This window comes from Aphidius gifuensis, linkage group LG1 (assembly GCF_014905175.1).
Source record: "Aphidius gifuensis isolate YNYX2018 linkage group LG1, ASM1490517v1, whole genome shotgun sequence".
Lineage (NCBI taxonomy): Eukaryota > Metazoa > Arthropoda > Insecta > Hymenoptera > Braconidae > Aphidius > Aphidius gifuensis.
In genome coordinates, this window is record NC_057788.1 from 1,310,652 (window position 1) to 1,330,777 (window position 20,126).

Genomic DNA, 20,126 nt, shown 5'->3' on the forward strand with positions numbered 1-20,126 from the left:
ACTTAGTTTGTGGATAACTTTTGGACATTTTCTAAATTATTGAGTCTCAAAAAACACGTATATATATAAATACAGTGTTCATGACAAAGTGAGATTTAAACTGAGGGTAAATTCCACAGAGAGCTGATGCAAAGAGTTAAACTAAAGGGGTTTTTTGGGTTGTAGTAAAGTTTAAGACAATTGTTGGATAAAGCTAAAGTGTAGTTATTAGAGTAGTGGCACATGCCAGGATGATACTTCAAAAGGATAAACTGAATCATGGTATTTTCACTCTTGGCAATTGGCATGAAATACCAAAGCTCAACTTCATAAAATATCCACATAAAATTTTATCAAACTCTTGAGATAAATCAAAGTTACCAATCAAATTTAATCCAAATAATCTTATATCAATTGAGAAAGTTTATTTTAGCCAGGGATTTGTAACTAGTTGGTTTTTTTTTTTTTTAACAGAGATTATTTAAACATATTTATTAAAAGATAAATATTATTCTTGTCTAATTTTTTTAATAGTAATAAATGATTAATAATATCTTTTATAAACGAAAAATAAATTGAAATAATTTTTTTCTTTTTTTTTTTTTTTCATCAACGATAAACAATGTTTATTTGTTGAGCTTTTATTTAATATTAATTTTTTTTTTAATTTTTAAATTTTTAATTAGCTAATATGTTATAATAATAAACAGGATAAAATTATTGATAAAAAATAAAAACAATTATATCGTTATGAATTATGAGCTTCAAAATTATCAAGTTACTTTTTTTTTCGTTTTTTTTTTTAAATTTTATTTTTCACGTGTTAAAAATATAAATATATAAATTTTAAAATAAACAAATATTTTATTTACAAATTGTTAAAAATTTAAAAATTTATTTGACTATTAAATATCAGGTTGTTGCCAATATTATATCAAATGGAAAAAAAAAAAAAATTCAATAAAAATTAAAATATAAAATTGGAAAAGCTAATAAACGTTATTCAATTTTACGAAAATAAAAAATTCAATTAGGCAATAAATAATACGTGAATATAATTAAAACGTTAGGTTTTAAAATTAACTTTTTAGATATATCTTAATTAAATTTATGAAAAATAAATAAACAGATATAAACTTGTCTTGATCCAAAATTATTCAAATCCAACTCAAATATTTACTGATGAAATTGAATAATTAAAAACTATTCAAACTGTGATTAACAAAGGATAATAATAAAAATTGCAAAAAAAGATAAATATTTAAAAATTAAACTTGCGCACAAGATGACGTGTTTCAAAGTCATGTTACTGTCGATATTGATCCACCCTTAAAACTCACTCAACATCCCTAACTTGTTGGTGTATGCAAATTTAGTATCCTCCCACAAATTCTACCCTCCAAAATTGTAAAATGGAAAGACACAAAGTACATACACATGTGTCAACGTTGTTAAAAAAAAAAAAAAAAATTTCACTATCCAATTAAACTCAATACAAAAAAATAAATAAAATCTAAAAAAAGAAATTATCTAAATCCCTTTTTTATTGCTTAAATTATTATTTTATTTATTTTTCTCATGAAATTAATGAAAAAAGCAAATGAGATGAGAAAAAAAAAGGTACAAGGATGAAGGATAACCGGATTTTATAATCGACCGGAAGTTGGGGGTTTTGGTTATTTTTATTAATGTTTTTTTTTTGTTTTTATACCACTTTACAAAATAAGCTTGAATTTCACTTTGTTCTTTTAATTTCTCTGTCTCTCTTGTAACTTGAATTTAAAAGGTATCCAACATGAATAGTTTTCATGAGAATAGTTGGGAATTCTACCACTTCAGCTACTTCATTTGATAAAGTTTGTTTTGTACATAGACGTATGTTTTACTTGACTTTATATCCAAGTTTTCATGTCACGTGTTTATGAAAACTTAGCACTCGTGTTAATTGAAATATAATGAATCTTTTTTTATAATTTTCTCGACTAAAATATTTTACATTTAAAAATATTTTCTTTTAAAACTTTATAAACACTTTTAATTGTGCATAATATTATATTAAATATTTCACATTAACTTATTGCTATACACATTTAATTAATTATATTTTAAAAGTTCACAGAAGAAAATAAATTTAAACCAAATTACTTTTTTATTTTTCATTATATTTTAATTAACACCATTTAATTTTTTTTTTTAATGCCACATTTAGATTGAAGCAATAAAGCTTTTCTATTTATTAAAATAAAATATAGATGTTTCTTTTTTTTTTTTTCATTGATAAAAAATTCAGTGAGTAATGAAAAAATGCACGCAATCGTTGTAAGCGAGGTAATAATTATTGAGGGCGGTGGTGGCATATGTCAGTGAAAAACAATTTTTTTTTTTTATGTAATATGTACAATAATAATGAGAACAAAAAAAAATTGGAGAAACGACATGTGTCTTATGTTAAATGTATTCAAAAATTAAATAATAACAAAATAATGTTTAAAAATTGAAGATAAATATAAAAATATAAAAAAATATAAGCTGACTTTTTCCCATGGCTTTTGCGAATGATTTTTATTGACAGATGTATTTTACTGTTATAAAATTCCATTCAATATTTAAAAATATATATAGGTATATCAATTTTTTTAAATATCATTTTATTGATATAAATATAACCCTTGAAATAATAAATAAAACTGTCAAGTGAAATGGAATTGGATTTTTAAAATTGTTCATTTTAATCATCGAATTTATGTGATGTTTCTATTTGACATTTTGACAGTAAACAGGCAGTGTGTTAATATAGAAATGAGAAAATTTATCTATTTTAATTAATGCCAAATCATTTTAAATAATAATGAAAAACATAGTCAATAAAAAATTCAACATCAAAGAAATAAAACATCCTGGTAAATAATTTTCCAAAAAAAAAATAATACAATAATTATAAAACACGTAAACATAATAATGATATAATGACTATTTAAAATTTCTCAAAAATTATGATTAATAAATAATTATTGAATTTAACAATTAATTTATTTATTTTTCTAAATTTACCGTCATCATGTATCTTGGATACATTTAAAATGAATTGATTGAAAAATAAATTAATTAGTCGCTGTATTGTAATGACTCAATGTTATTATTATTTTAAATTAAATTTTGTTAATATTAACATTTTAAATATTGTATTTAATGTTTATTTTATTTTTATTTATATTATTCAATTTATTATTATTGATTATTAACAAGGCAATTATAATATGTCTTTGATAAATTTATAATTAATTTATTTTTTAATTGTTTAGTGGTTCCTTTTGTTGTGGAATATTTTTTATTAAATTTTTATTTCATTAGGATATTTTTGTTTGAGATATTATAACACGGGAAATTTTCATACAGGATAATTAGTCATGTAATCATAATTTAATCTTATATATTTACTAGAAAATTTAAATTTTATTTATCAACAAAAACTTTGATACCCAAAGATATATGAAAAATAAAATTCATATTTTTTATTAATTATAAAATATAAAATTTAATAATTTTAATTAGCAAGATATGGATAAAATTGTAATTAATTTTTTTGTATTATTTTAATTTGAGATATAAATGACATGGAAAATTTTTATTCAAGATGTTTAATCATGTAGTTGATTATCTTAACAGACAACAATAATAAAAAAGAATTAATATTTATTCAGTATATAAATATAAAGACATTGAGTAATTCAAATAATGTCATGGATATGTATTTAAGTCAAGTACAGAAGATAACAATGAAAAGGGTAAATAATTGTATTGATGAATGAATTTAGTTTGAACAATAAAATTTATCAAACTTGTCAAACACACCAATTTCAATAATATTTTTCTTTTAATTTTAATTTAATATTATTACATAATTGTCAATTAAAAAATGACAAAAATTCAAACAAAATAAAAAATGAATACCTTGTAAATGAAAAAACAAATACAAGTTATTTCAAAAGAATATTTTGGATTTATAATGTCGATTGGGGAAAAAAGAGTAGATGTATAAAATAAATGTATTAAAAAAAAAAAACGATTGAAATATAGATGATAGAGGACAGTTTCGTGAAATGAATCAATAAAGTCAAGTTGAAACACAAACTTGAATCGAAATAAAGCGTTTTTTGTCGGCGACATCGGTGAGTGGTGGTACCACTTCGTCTTTCCGGTTCAACCCCAAAAGTACCTGACGTGTCTGTTGAAATTTATTCTCTTTTTCTTCTATCTTTTCATTTTAAATGTATGAAATTTGTAATAAAACAGAGTTTAACACAAAAGAGGATAAAGAAAGATGAGAAAACAAAATAAAATTAAAAAACGAATGCTGAGAAGAATTTAATTCAGGTCATTTTATAGGATAAAAGAGAAGATCTTGGATTCAACCGAATGAAAAAAAAAAAAAAAACTTCATAAAAGAAAGAACAAATAAATAAATGAAAAAAAAAAAATAAAGCCTCAAGTACGTGGTTAGATTTTGAGGTAACATCATCCTGACACGATGAAAAAAAAATTAACCGAAAAACCAGTTGATACTTTCAAGTGACTGTATTATTCTCACTATTTGTTTTTTTTTTTTTTTTATTTTTATTTTTGCTTTTGTATACTTCTCATCAGTAGGATATAACGAGGCAATTTTTTTTTTTTTTTTCATTTATTTTGCATGTTTCAAAGAGTACAGGAAACACATATTATAATTGAAATAAAATGTTTTTTGAAACTATAGATTAAATAAAGTAGGTTAGCAGTAAAAAATAAAATTTATTTTCCATCAAAAAGAATTTTATCATTTTTACTTTACCAACCCCTTAAATTTTATGTGATTTATTTAAAATAAAAATTATACGTCAGTTTTATATAAAAATATATAAAGTTTGAAATAAAATTTTTTATTTTAAAATAAAAATAAATAGTTGATTTATCGAAACATAAAATATAGTTTAAAAACAAAAAAAGGTAAATTGTATTTTTTTTTTAAAGACAATTGTAAAGTTTTTGGTGGAGTAAAATTTTATAATGAATTATTAACCCAAGTTTTTGATCAAAACCCACAGTGAGTCTAGATGACTAAGTGAAAAACGACAGTAACTTGGAAGTTAGCCATGAAAAATAGTGTTTTTTTTTAAAATGTAAAATAATAATAGATCAAAAAAGTTTTACGTTAAAATAAATGATAAATGTTTTCAGTGTTTCCGGGTGTGTTATTTTATTTATCTATTATATTTTTTTTCTCATATTATTTATGGAAATAAATAATAAACTTACCTCACGAAGTTCCTTGATCTTAAGACCACCTTTTCCAATGACACATCCAGCTTGGCTTTGATGAACCAACATGCGAACATCAATTTCATCACTTCCATGCTTAGATCCATTCTAAAAAAAAAATTTCATAAATTAGAACACATTGTTTATTGATGATTTATAATTTTTTAAATAATATTATTTTACCTCTTCGAGATTGGGAACAACTTTGTTAACCACCTGAAGGACGGTGTCCAAATCTGAGCTGATCGTCAGAACTCTACAATCAAAAATACTCAAAGTTTTATTAAATGACAAATAAAAAAATTTTTTTTTCTTATTAATTATCTATATTATTATTATTGTTTTTATAAATATTAAATAATTTCATGTTTTATTTTTTATCAAACTATAAACCATCCCAGTTGTGATTTTTTTTTTTTTAATATTTATTTATTTATTTATTATTATTTATGTAAATGTCAATTTTAATTTTTTTTTTTTTTTCTTTTTCCAAATTGAATTTTTCATTTGACAAATATAAATTTTTTTCTAATCATTTCTTCAACCCTCATGTCGTTTTTTAAATAACTAATAAATTTTTTTTTTTTTTTTTTTTTTCTAGCAAAAAGTTATTAATTATTATCTAGTGTTATTATTATTTATAAATTTATTAAACATGTTTTTATTATTATCTATCGAGTGAGGAAAAAAAAAAAAAAAAATGTGCGAATAGAAAATATTGTTTGATGATATTTTAAAATTAGAAAAATAAGGTCGTTGCTTGCGAGAATGGAGGATCATAACGAGCAACGTTTTTTGTTTTTAATTTTTAAATTTTTTTAATTGCTGGTAATTGTTATTTGAATATTAAAAAATTATAAAAACGTTGATCGTTATTTGAATGGCCCAACGAAGAATATTTTTTGAATATAATCCATGATTATTGTGTGACAGTGGATAGTATTGATCTAAAAAATAAATAAAAAAAAAATGGGCAAAATTTGAGATTATTTCTTCTTCAGTTGTTGCTGGGCAAACTCGTTCCATTTCTGTGTTAATTTGTTGTAAATAGCAATGTCCTATTTGGCTGGAATCTGCAAAATATTTCACCTATCTTTTTTTTTTTTTTTTCATTTATTAAATAATAAATTATGATTAAATAAAAAATTCCTATTATGGTGAATTATGGGGATTAATCGATATATTAATTATGTATAAATAATAATAATAAAAATGTTATGAATTAAATAATAATTAAATCAACAAAGATGAGAAAAAAAATCATAAAAAATGAGATATTGAACTTTTTTTTTTTTACTTTCTTCTTAATTAAAAAATAATAATAATAACAACGACTGAGGGTGAAGAGTCATAGAAAAATTTCAGATAGTTTCTACTAACTTGAAGTAAAAAAAAAATAAATAAATAAAAAATAGGTCAAATTGAAATTAAATTTAAAAAGAAAAAAAAATCGAAATATAAATTTTTCTTTTTTTTCTAAACATTGACATTTTTCTATCATAAAATATATCTCGTAAAACCGACAACGAATCAACTAAACAATTAATTAACAATTTAAATATGAAAAAAAAAACCATTTGTTAAACAATTTAACAGTATTACGATAAGCTGTAAAAAAAAGTGAAAAAAAAAAATGATCATTTATGCAAAAAAAACATGGTTGTGTGTGTGAAACATAAACCAATGAGTCAATGAATGAAAAATAATTATAAACAATGATCAATGAATTGTGTTAATCATTGCAAAGTGAAATATATATATCCACATGTATATTACTATAAAAAAAAAAATTATATATATATAAATAAATATCTATAAATCAGTGTGACTTATGGTGAGTTTTAAAAAAAAAATTAAATTTATAAAAATAATAATTAACATATTATTAACATATTAAATAAATAAATAAAAATAATAATAATAAAATAAACAATAAAATAATAATACTAAATAAATAAATAATTATTATAATAATTAAATAATAAATTAAATTAAATTAAACAAAATATAAATTTAAAAAAAAAAAAATCCCTCAATTTTTTTTCCACATGGAAATTTGTAATAATAAAAGACAAATAATTTATGATAAATAAATAAATAATAAATAAATAAATAAATGATATACTTAATAAATAAATTAATAATAAATTAATAATAATAATAATAATAATAAAAACATTAAGTATTGGTGTATTGGCATTACCGTTCGGGTCCGGGACAATCGGGTACAATGATTGAGGCTTTGTACTGTCGGGCCATGGTAGTTGATGGTGATTCATTGGCAGGTTGGTTGTTGTCGATTGTTGGTTGGGGTGGAGTTGGTGGTCCACACAATTGCCGATTGCGCGTCGGGTGGTTCCGTAGTTCCGGGCAGGGCAAGCAACAACAATCGTCAACATTGGCAACGACCAGGTTAACGAAGCCGGGGCAACACCAGGGGGGCAACGCCAGGGTCGGGACAGGGCCAGGGCATAAACCATCAACCAAGTTAGAACCTCATATATACGTTTATCATATTTTTCAACTTTATTCTAATAATATATTTTTTTTTTATTTTTTTTTCCATTGCTATTTTATTTTTAAATTGTTTAATTGTTTTTTTTTTTAAATTTTTCAGTTTATTAATAATTGAAATTAAAAAAATATATTTATTTATTGTTTATAAAAGAATTTATGTTTTTTTTAAATTTTTTTTTCATATGATTGTTTAAATAATATAGTAAAAATAAAATTGATTTTAATTTTTTAAACTTAAAGTGACTTTTTGAATAAAACTACTTTTTTTTTTTTTGTTTTTTTTTTAAAGAAAAAAATAAGATGCAATGTAAAATAAATTATTAGCTAAATCAATGATTTTATCATGTTTTAAAAGTGTTCTCACCTGACTGCGCAATTTTGTTATATTTTGACCGCCTTTTCCGATTATTGATCCAGCAACCTGTAACAAAATTAAACGAAAAAAAAAAAAAAAGAAAAAAAAAATATAAAAAAATAATATCGAAATTGGATTAATAATACATTTTTAATTTAATTTTACACTTAAATATACATAAATAATTTCATTGTAAATATCAAATTAACACTAATAAATTATTTTCAATATAATTTTTATAAATAATTTTAAAAAAGCAGAAAAAATCTTTTTCTTTTGCTTTTAAATATCAAATTCAAATTATTATTATTATTATTATTAAAAATTGGAAGCCTAATTTAATTACGAATAAAGAAAATAAATTGAAAATGAATAGCAATAATTGATAGCTATTTAAAAAATAAATAAATCACGTAAAAAAAATCAAATTTTAATTTAAAAAAAAAATGAAGAATTTATAGATTGTCATCGTGGCTCATTGACGACTCAATTCACCATTTAGCAGATGTAAAAAAAATTAAAAGATCAAAAAAAAGTTGCTGATATATTACAGCTAAATTTCACCCCCATCAGATTATTATGCAAGACTCCCTTCTGTTGCTCTCCATTCACAGATATTGATCTTTCGAAATAGCATCAAGGCTCTACTCGAGATACATAAAATTATATTTCAAAATAAAATAAATTAAAAAGAAAAATTGAACATCATGAGATTGGCCGTTTCGATTAAGTTTCATCAAAAGTCAAATCTTTTATTTCAACAAGAAATGAACAAAGTTTTATTCAACTCAAATAAAAGTACAAAAAAAAAAAAAAAGCCACTCCTCAATTCTATATTTCTATGATGATATTATAAGTAGTAAAATATGCCAATAGTTTGCAAGCTTGTATAAATTATTTGTATTTAAAAAAAATATATATTTCTTTTGTTTAGCAATATTTTAATTCATACTGAAGAATTGAAGAGTTTAGTTTGAGTTATTACGCGACACATTGGAATGCACTGACACTTTGTATAAGGTAACAAGCCTCTAGAAATTATAAAAAACCAATTGTATTTATTTATATTTATATACTTTGAATAGTGTCATTATACCACGCCTAAATAATATGTTAATTTACAACAAATAATATGGAGGTCATTTATTTTGCAATAAGAAAAAAAATATTATGGAGAAGAAAATGATTAATTTTATTTATTGCTTACAATATTCAAATTTCAAAGTAAAATCTTTAGGCATTTTTAATTAAACGTAGGATAAATAAAATAGAATTACATATAATTTATGTAAAAATATAATTTCACGTTCACTTGGTCAAGTGATTTGATGTGTCCTTGTAAAAGAGACTAGATAATATTTTATTACGTTATATAATAATTATGTCTTTGATTTTATGCAAGTATATATCGTAATGATTATAATAATAATAATAATAATTGGAGTAAATAATAATAAATGATATAATTAAATTGTAAATAATTTTTTTAATAACATACCTTGCTTGGTATGAGCAATCTTAATTCATCATCACCTTGACGAAAACGTTTATGAGGATTTGGTGGTCCACAATTTGCCATGGGACCGGCATCAGCCTCCCTTTTCATTATGTCTGTAATCAGAAAAAAATAGAAGAAAAATTTAACATTAAATTAGTTAATTCATTGGTTGTTTTAAAAATGTGTTTTTGTATATTAATTATTAAATAATCTTGTATCAATTGAGAAAGTTTATTTTAGCCAGGGATTTGTATCTAGTTGGTTTTTTTTTTTTTTTGGATAGAGTTTATTAAAAGATAAATATTATTCTTGTCTAATTTTTTTAATAGTAATAAATGATTAATAATATCTTTTATAAACGAAAAATAAATTGAAATAATTTTTTTCTTTTTTTTTTTTTTTTTTCATCAACGATAAACAATGTTTATTTGTTGAGCTTTTATTTAATATTAATTTTTTTTTTAATTTTTAAATTTTTAATTAGCTAATATGTTATAATAATAAACAGGATAAAATTATTGATAAAAAATAAAAACAATTATATCGTTATGAATTATGAGCTTCAAAATTATCAAGTTACTTTTTTTTTCGTTTTTTTTTTTAAATTTTATTTTTCACGTGTTAAAAATATAAATATATAAATTTTAAAATAAATAAATATTTTATTTACAAATTGTTGAAAATTTAAAAATTTATTTGACTATCAAATATCAGGTTGTTGCCAATATTATATCAAATGGAAAAAAAAAAAAATTCAATAAAAATTAAAATATAAAATTGGAAAAGCTCATAAACGTTATTCAATTTTACGAAAATAAAAAATTCAATTAGACAATAAATAATACGTGAATACAATTAAAAAATAATGTTAGTAAATATTTAAAAAACGTGTATACACTAATGATGATAATTGCACTCTTAATCCTCAGCTGACTCTGTCCACAATAATCCACATTAATGAAAGAGGAAATGAAGAGGTTGATGGTTGCAAGAAAATTTTTCACCAAAGAGAGAGGGGAAGGGTTATTAAAATAAACTAGACCATTGATCGCGTAATGAGTGCGCGACTTGGTCGTTCATTATTTATACAACCGACTTTTTGATTTATGCTAAAAAGATTTTCTATTTTTTCCTCTTATTTTTAATTTATATTAAATGTTTTTTCATTTATTTTTTTTTGTATTACAAGTATTATAATATTACTAAAATTTGTTTTTCCAACTTAATTTTAAATTTAGTTTGAAAAATCTTTTTGATCATCGATAATTCTCCTCCACTAAATTTTTTTCTTATTTTTTTTATCGTTATCATGTTTCTTTACAAATCTCTTCTTGTCACATTTCAACTTTTATATCCATAATATTTTTTTGACTCTTTTTTTCTTATTTCATATTACAACTTGCTCCACTTTGCTCAAAGTGGTCTTTTACCAGCAAAGAAATATGCACTATATACACTTTAAAGAAGCTCATCCTTTTTACAATTCCATATTCAGCTTTTTACTAGATATATTCGTCATCCAATTTGATAAAAAAAAAATATTATATATAATTTTAAAACGACTCCTGAAATTCATATGTAATATCTATGATAAAGATTTTTTTTTTTTCATTGAATTTTTCATATCATACACCCAATAGACAGTATAAAAAAATATACATACATAAAACCGAAATAATAAAAAACATAAACGACCGATAAAAGAAGACAAATAGTTTCATATAATTTTTTTTTTTTTAAATTTATTCAAATTAAAAAAAAAACAGTAAAAATCATCTTTTTGTTTCAACATATCAAAGCTAATTGCTTTGCTATTTAGTCTGTACCTTAATTACAGTAAAAAAAATAATAAAAAAATTGGAAAATTTACATTCTCTTTAATTAATCAAAGCCAATCGATTTTGTTTTTTTTTATTTCTTTAACTAGCATTTATAGGATTTTATTTTTTATGTAAATAAAAATCTCAAACGTTTTGTTAATCAATGTAATTATTATTTTGTGAATTTTTAATTGAATGAATAACTACTGTGAGATGATAAAATAAATTTACAAATATATCCTGAGTGGATGAATAAATAATTTTTGAAATTGACATGTTATTTTGTATGAAAACGGAAATCAGTGGTGGATTGTTGGCACAAAATAACATTGAATATTTGTAACACAAATGTGAGTGTATTAATCTGACTCTATCATTGAATATTAAACTGCATAAATTACACGTGGAATATATTTTAGCATCAAACAAAATCCGTTTGTTCAGCAAAAAAAAAATCCATAAAATTTATGAATCTTCTTTTTTTTTTATTTGAAAATTAATAAATGAAATTCAGAAAAAAATGAAGCATACACGGATAGATTTTTTCTTTTTTTTTTACTAAAACAACACGTCGATGGCCCAGCAATCTGGAAACGTGAAATGTATTAAATTTGATATGGGCCATAGCAATTTTTCTTGATGAGCGCCGCCTAACGGCAATTTGGACTTTACCCTGGTACGTAATTTTGAGTAGCCATATAGTAAAACAATACTAAATATTGAAATTGACGATGCAAATTTTAAAGAGTGAATATTAATATTTAATGAGACAAAAAATAAATTATACAATGTAGAAATTAAAAAAAATATGTACACTCGAAAATCTGTTTGAAACATAATAAAAATTAAAATAGGCAATTAAATTTTACAATAGTTATAAATTTTTACTACACCGTCCGCTCGTGAACAGTAATAAATACATTAACTATAATAGAATAAATTAAATAAATACACAGATAACGTTCAGACGATAATTTATTATAGAATAATTTATAATAATAATAATAATAATATTTTTACATCCAACTTTTTGGTATAAAAGAAAAACTTTGAGATGTTAAAATTTCTGACGTTATAACTGATGTATATACTCAATAATTTTGTGGTGTGGGAACCTAGTTCAGTATCATTTAGAGTCGATTAATTTATATGCATCAAAGTGTTCATCCTAATAACTTTTATTTTCTTTGTATTGTTAACTGTATTATTAACTTTTATAAATCATATTACGGTATTCTATAGGAATATCATTTATATTTTTTAAAATAAAATTAAAATTTCACTTGTAAATTAAAATATATTTTAAAATCATGATAACTTCAATAAAAGTAACACTGGCTGACTTTGAATAAAGCACATTACACATTTCGCCGTTAAAATTTATTTCATGTCTGTGCACGTCTGATATAAAAGAATCGATTATCGACAAAAGGCAGACGAAGCTAAAAATCATCTGAATTTCCAATGCGCAGAATAACGGCCGCGCAGTAATTTAATTTTTTACTATGGCCCATTAAATTTTCGCTGAGCCCATATCAACATAAAACTTTTGATACTGCAGTCGGTAACAACGAGCATCGCGGCAAGTAGTAGATAAAAATTGCTATGGTGCATGTAATTTTAGATGAAGACATTTAATTTTTCAACATAACTATTGTAAAATCTACAATATGCAAGCAAATTCGGCTGTGCTCAAGCAAAATAAAACCTATAAAAAATTACTATGGTACATTGTAGTATTAGAAAGAAGCATAATAATTTTTGAACTTAAATTTGTAAAGATTCCATGTTACGTTGCAGTTTTATTTTTATACAAAGTAAAATCAAGAAATCTCAAAATATTGCTATGGTCCATTGCAATTTTTTAATCACAACATTGTTTTTTTTCGTAATATTTAATGTAAAAAATGTATTAGTTGACCGATGTTTCTTGAATACTGTGGGACCGTAGTAAAATTTCGTGAAAATTTTTTTCCGTGTACACGTCATTGTCTGAGTCAGTTTAAATTATTATTTTTTTATTTTTTATGCAACGCGTCAGCATATATTTTTAGCATCAAATTATCACTTGAAAAAATAAAATCAATAACTCTATATTTGACGAAAAAATATTAATAAAATAAATTGCATCAAAGTGAAAAATAATATGTTGAAAAAATAATTAACAATAATGAAAAATATTTCGAGTTAAATTGACAAAAGTTTATGAAAAAATAAAACATTTTTCTTCCAACTTCAAATAAAAATAGAATTTTAAAATATTTTACAAATCTGGTTATTAAAAATTTTTAGCATTTTTTTTTCGAATAGTAATAACATTCAATTGAGGTTGAATATAAAATACGTGCTGTTATATCAAACAATAAATTTAATAATTTCATAGGAATAATAATACACCCTTAAAAAAAATAAAATAAAAAAATACAAAAAAAATTATATACACACGTTTGATGATAAAAAATAATAATAATTATCATTATTATATAAAATTATATGAAAAAATTGAATGAAATATTGATATATAATAATGAAAATAAATATATTTGATTTTATTCTGATACGATATAAATTTATAGTTACAAAAATAAAAAAAAAAAAGCTAACAAACATGAATAAAAAATATGAAGATTTATCAATTTAATTGTCTGATGATTATTTAAATTACTATGGAGCAAAAACAAAGTAACAAAGGTCAATAAAGAAACAATGATAAGATAAAAAAAAATAAATATAAATTTATTTATATAGTTGGAGTTGAAAATCATGAAAATACAAAATAAAAATATGTAATTTTTTTCGTTTTGTTGAGATATGAAATATTGCGTGTGAAAGTTGTCGTGTCTGGTTACTTTGAGGGTGAGCTTTAAACAATTCATTGGAAAAAAAAAATTCATAATACATTGTGTAATAATAAAAATGACGGGACAAGTTAAATTAAAATGAAAAAAATAATATAGAAAAAAAAAAAAAAAAGTTTGATGGTCGCCAAAAAGTCTACATCGTGAGGCGCCGTCCAGTCGGTTAGTGATTTTTTAAAAAACTCAGAGGGATGAATAAATGTTATAGACACATGCAAGGGTAAAATAAACCCTACTAAGTGGAAAAAAAAAAATATTATGCATCTTGGATAATCTCAATTTGCAGAAAAAATAAAAAATATACGATTGAAGAAAAAATTAAAAAGGAATAATTGAATATAAATTTAAAAATTAATAAAATTTAAATGGAAATAATTTAATTAATTATCATTGTATTTTAAATTAAAATTGAATAAATGAATTAAAAAAATAAATTGAATTTATAAATTTATTGAGTAAATTTTATAAAGGAAAATTTTATAGAAAATATTTGTCGATTTTTTAGAATTGAGAGAAAAATAAAATTAATATATTTATAAATTTTTTTAAATATATAATGTAAATTTAATAGAATAATAAATATTTTTAAAAAAATGAAAAAAGGGTTAAAACGATGTTGTTTCGAAGCAGTCCAATTAAGGGCGACAAGTCGTGTCAAGAGGTGAAATCGTGAATCACGCTTTGACTTGAAATTTCCCTCACTGATGACATATATATTGAAATTAAAATTCTCCTTATCAACGTGACAAGTAAACTTAAATAACAAAACAAAAGCTCAAAACTATTGATTTTTAATTGAGAATATTAAATTTTTTCAACTGAAAAAAAATTTCATTCAAGCAATTATTATAATTGACAAAAAAAGCAATTATAAATATTAAAAAAAAAAATTATTGTATGATATGTGATACAGCCGGTTATTTTATTTGTAAAAATATTTGAAATGAAAAAATTTAATCATGGATTAAAGTAATAAAATATAAAAACATTTGTATCAAATTTCCACTAGTGTGTTATGAATATTTGTAATATTATTTTATTTTAAAAATTATTAATATTCAAGTGCGAAGGAAAAATATTAAATTTAATTGGAGAAAAATGAAAGGTGTAAATAAAATGATATAAATATTATAAATAAATAATATCAAGACATGGGTATAAACATGAAAAACATGGTAAAAAAATTTAAAAGAAATAAAATAAGAAAAAATTGCGTTGGAAATGTGAGATGGTTGTATAAAATGTAACAATTTAGTTTGGGGATAATCCAGGATAAAGGTAAACACGCAATTTTTATGTTGTAATAATTTATTTTTATTAAAATTAATTATATATTTTTGATAAATGTTTACCTATATCAAATATATTTTTCATGTGATTATTAAGAAGAGTTGAAATATAAAAGTAAAGAAAAGCCAAGAAAATTCGAAAAAAAAGAGTGAATAAAAATTTTGAAAAATAGAAAGGTTAAGAAAATAAAGCTACCCTTAATTCTCGTTGAGAAAAAGAAAACATTGATTGATCATTAAATCACCCCTCGAATCGACTCAATGATCGAACTCTAGTTGTTACCACCCAAGGGAATTCGAAAACAAATAAAAAAATATTACAAGAGTTTTTATCGTCGTTGAAAGATTTTCCAATAAATTAATGCGATTATTAAAAGAATGTTTTTCTATTGTTTGAGAAAGAAATTCAATTTTTTTATTACAAATGAGTAGAGATTTGAAGAATTGTAAAATCAATTTCATGTAATTTAATTGTAATAAAAAATATGAATTTTATTCTTCATATTTCTTTGGGTATCAAAGTTTTTGTTGATAAATAAAATTTAAATTTTCTAGTAAATACTTATATAAGATTAAATTATGATTACATGACTAATTATCCTGTATGAAAATTTCCCATGTTATAATATCTCGAACAAAAATATCCTAATGAAATAAAAATTTAATAAAAAATATTCCACAACAAAAGGAACCACTAAACAATTAAAAAATAAATTAATTATAAATTTATCAAAGACATATTATAATTGCCTTGTTAATAATCAATAATAATAAATTGAATAATATAAATAAAAATAAAATAAACATTAAATACAATATTTAAAATGTTAATATTAACAAAATTTAATTTAAAATAATAATAACATTGAGTCATTACAATACAGCGACTAATTAATTTATTTTTCAATCAATTCATTTTAAATGTATCCAAGATACATGATGACGGTAAATTTAGAAAAATAAATAAATTAATTGTTAAATTCAATAATTATTTATTAATCATAATTTTTGAGAAATTTTAAATAGTCATTATATCATTATTATGTTTACGTGTTTTACAATTTTTGTATTATTTATTTATTCATTTTTTGATAGTTGGTTATTTTTTAATACGAAAATTATAGTAAACATGGATAAAATAAAAAATCAAATTAATAAATTAATTAAAAGTGAAGCTCATTATTTTATCACACTCTGTTCACATAATCATAACAAGGCTTGATGATCCGTAAAAGTTTAATGAAGTTTACACTCGAATAACCATTGAAACCATAATACGAAAATAAAATCATACATATTTTTTTTTTTTTATTTTCCAAACGTCAATAATAAATCAAGAATATAAAAAAAAAAAATAAAAAATTATTATTTTATAATAATTTGATATATATTTTTTCCTAGATATTGAAGTTTTTCCATCAAATAGATAAAAAATAATAATAATAATAGCCAATTGAAAAAATAAAAAAATATTGACCTCTCAAGGGAAATTTGACCTTTGATTTTCCACTTAAAATATCGAGTGTATCACATAAAAAAAAAATTTTAAAAAAAAAAAATTCTTTTTACATTTTTAAATTTCCATATTTTAATATTTCATTTTTTTTTTTTTTTTCAATCAAGCTTCTATCAATATAAAAAAAATGAAAAAAAAAAATTTTTATTCCATTTAAAATTACTCAATTTTATTTCAACAAGAAGTTGATAAATTTAAATTGATTTAATTTAATCTTGTTTGTTGATTAACAATAAAAGTAGATGAATAAAAATTTGCCAATAAAAAAGTATAAATTATATTTTTAAATAAAGCAATTCATGTGAATGATGTTAATATATTTTTAAGTAAATAAAATAACAAATTTATATGAACATGTAGTACATGTAAGAAAAAAAAAAACAAACATATCCATCAAGATTTAATATCTAAAATTAGATTTGAAATTTAACAAATGGACATAAACTAAAAACTAGTATTTAAAAAATAAAATAACTAGAAGAATTTATGAGAGGACACAATGTAAATTTTCACTGATTTAAATATTTCTCAAAGAGAAGCAATTCATTCATTTAACTCACAAGATATCTTGCCAGTTATTTCCTATTTCTACTTGTTAAATTTTTCTTTATCAAGTTTGTCGTACTAACACGTGCTTGACTATGTCATTCTGAAGGAAAATCTGGCATCTAGTTTACGACATTTTTAGTGATTTATTTAACCGGTCTGAGAATGAATGGAACGACAATTTATACAACAAATTACTACAATATTTTCTCCTCTTAAAAGAAGCTTTAAAAAATATCCCTCTCTTTTTTTTTTTTGTCTTTTTCAAATTTAAATAAAACAAAAGGGAATAATTATATTTTTTTTAAATTGATTTTTCAAGTGTCAATTGTTTAAATGGACATTAAATATTTACTTACCAGTAATGGTGCTCTCGCTTTTTCTCAAACTTTTTAGATATACTTGGCACCCTGTTTAACAAAAAGAAAAAAACATAAATTAATTAGTAAAATATACGAAACAATACAATCAATTTATCATCATAAAGAAAAAAAATAATAGTCTCAACTTTTGTTGTTTAATTATTCAAAAATAAATGACAAAATTCCATTTACAAAATTACACTTGTCCTTTTAAAAAAAATAAAAATCTCTTTAAAAAGATTTTCATGTTAATTAAATTATTAAAGTTTAAAGAAAAAAAATTACAAGCAATGCTTTCAACTGTATTACTAAAAATAAAAAAGTATTTTAAAACTTTAAAAATTAATTATACATCTTGATTGAATTTTATTTTTAAAGAATTTTCTTATTTTTAAAATTCTATGAATAATTTTACTGCAATTTAAAATCAATCAACTTCATAAAACTGTATGTTTTTTTTTTTCTTCTTTAAATTCAACTGAGTCTAATTTATTATTAGGAAATAGTTGATGATTATTTATTATTATAAAATGATATAAAATACATGAATTTTTATGAAACAAGTCAATTTTAAATTTATCTATGGAACTATTCATTAATTTATTATTTTTTTTTACATAACATTTACAATATTAAATGATTTTAAAAATATTAAAATAAACCAGAAGTAACTGAGTGTCTATGCAGATGCAAATAAAATCATTACATGAATACCAGATATTTTTTTTTCCATATTTAGAAAATAAATATTTATGTATAAAAATTCATTGGTATTTATTTAAATATATATTTTTATTTTGCAATGTTAATAAAGCATTTAAAGGACCGGTTTTTTATTTTATTATTTTCAAATTATAATTTTGCTGATATAACTGTTGTTTTTCATTAACCATGTGAATTTTTTCAACTAAAAAAAAAATGAATAAATAGATTTTTTATTGAAAAAAATATAAAATAAATATTTTTTAAAAATTTAAAATAATATTTCCACAAGAAATTTGTATTGTTATTTAATTTTTTATTTTTGAAAAATATATTAATAAATAAATATTCATGATATTATTATTAACATTGTAATATATTTTTTTTTCCTTGGAATTTTCTGAAGAGGTAAAAATTAAATTACAAAGAAGGAAGTATATATATTCATTTAAATTCTCATGGGGTTCTTTAGAGGTAAACTGGCGTGACGCTAAAATCAGATGTTCCCCAACACACACACACTCATAAATAACACAAGTTTTAAATTTAATTTTGTTCACTCAAACGAAGAGGTCACGAGGTCATCTCAGAGTTCAAATTCAACGCATGTATAAAATATTTACTATTAAATTTATAAATAATGCATTGAAAAAATATTTATTTTATACTGTTAATCATCATGATCTATCAAATAATATTTATATAATTTTGAATGATTCAATAGTTATGCAAAGTACTAAATAAAAATAAATAAATTCATCAGGTGTTAGAAAATTTACCACACCTATGTAACATCTAATCATACACTTGTCTCGCCCACAAAAAATAAAATTAAAAAAAAAAAATATTTATATTTACACATGACACACAAATGATCCATCAAATATTTTATCATTTTAAATCATCAGCAAAGAGAAAGGGCCTATGAGTAAGAAAGAAAAAGAAAAAAATCAACAAAAAAAAAATAATAATGTTGCGGTAGGTCATCACCACAACATTGAATATATAAAAAAAAATTTAAAAAACAAAATAAATTTAAAAAAGATAAGTACACTATTAAATTAAAAATTTCAAGGTTTTAAATTAAAAAAAAAAAATGTATGTTTTGATAATAATAACAACACCAGCACAAATTGATCGAAAAAAAAAAAAAATACAATTAATGTCGAATATTAAAAAAATTATAAATCAATAATCACATTTAATTGAAAAATAAAATATAAAAATTCACATCACAATGATATAATTTAAATGTAAAAATATAAAATAGCACCTGCTGTAGAAAAAAGTGAACTTGACTGGAGCTCGTTGGCCAACGTTGTATCAAGAAAATACGACAACAAGCCAAGGCAAAAAATGTTATAGTAAAGTTGGCTGGTTTAAGAGAGA

At 21.5% G+C, this 20,126-nt stretch overlaps 1 protein-coding gene across 3 annotated transcripts in view; it reads right to left on the bottom strand.

Annotated features, from left to right (window-relative positions):
- The window catches only part of LOC122860770 (heterogeneous nuclear ribonucleoprotein K-like), a 44,109-nt gene that overhangs the window by 9,409 nt on the left and 14,574 nt on the right, over positions 1-20,126 (bottom strand). For all 3 annotated transcript variants that reach the window (XM_044164744.1, XM_044164742.1, XM_044164743.1), the window contains 6 exons: positions 18,033-18,083; positions 9,645-9,757; positions 8,156-8,212; positions 7,478-7,521; positions 5,458-5,530; positions 5,272-5,382 (listed from right to left, as the gene is read on the bottom strand). In XM_044164744.1, the coding sequence (XP_044020679.1) occupies positions 5,272-5,382; positions 5,458-5,530; positions 7,478-7,521; positions 8,156-8,212; positions 9,645-9,752 (393 nt within the window). In that variant the 5' untranslated portion in view covers positions 9,753-9,757; positions 18,033-18,083. The remainder of the gene's footprint in view (positions 1-5,271; positions 5,383-5,457; positions 5,531-7,477; positions 7,522-8,155; positions 8,213-9,644; positions 9,758-18,032; positions 18,084-20,126) is intronic.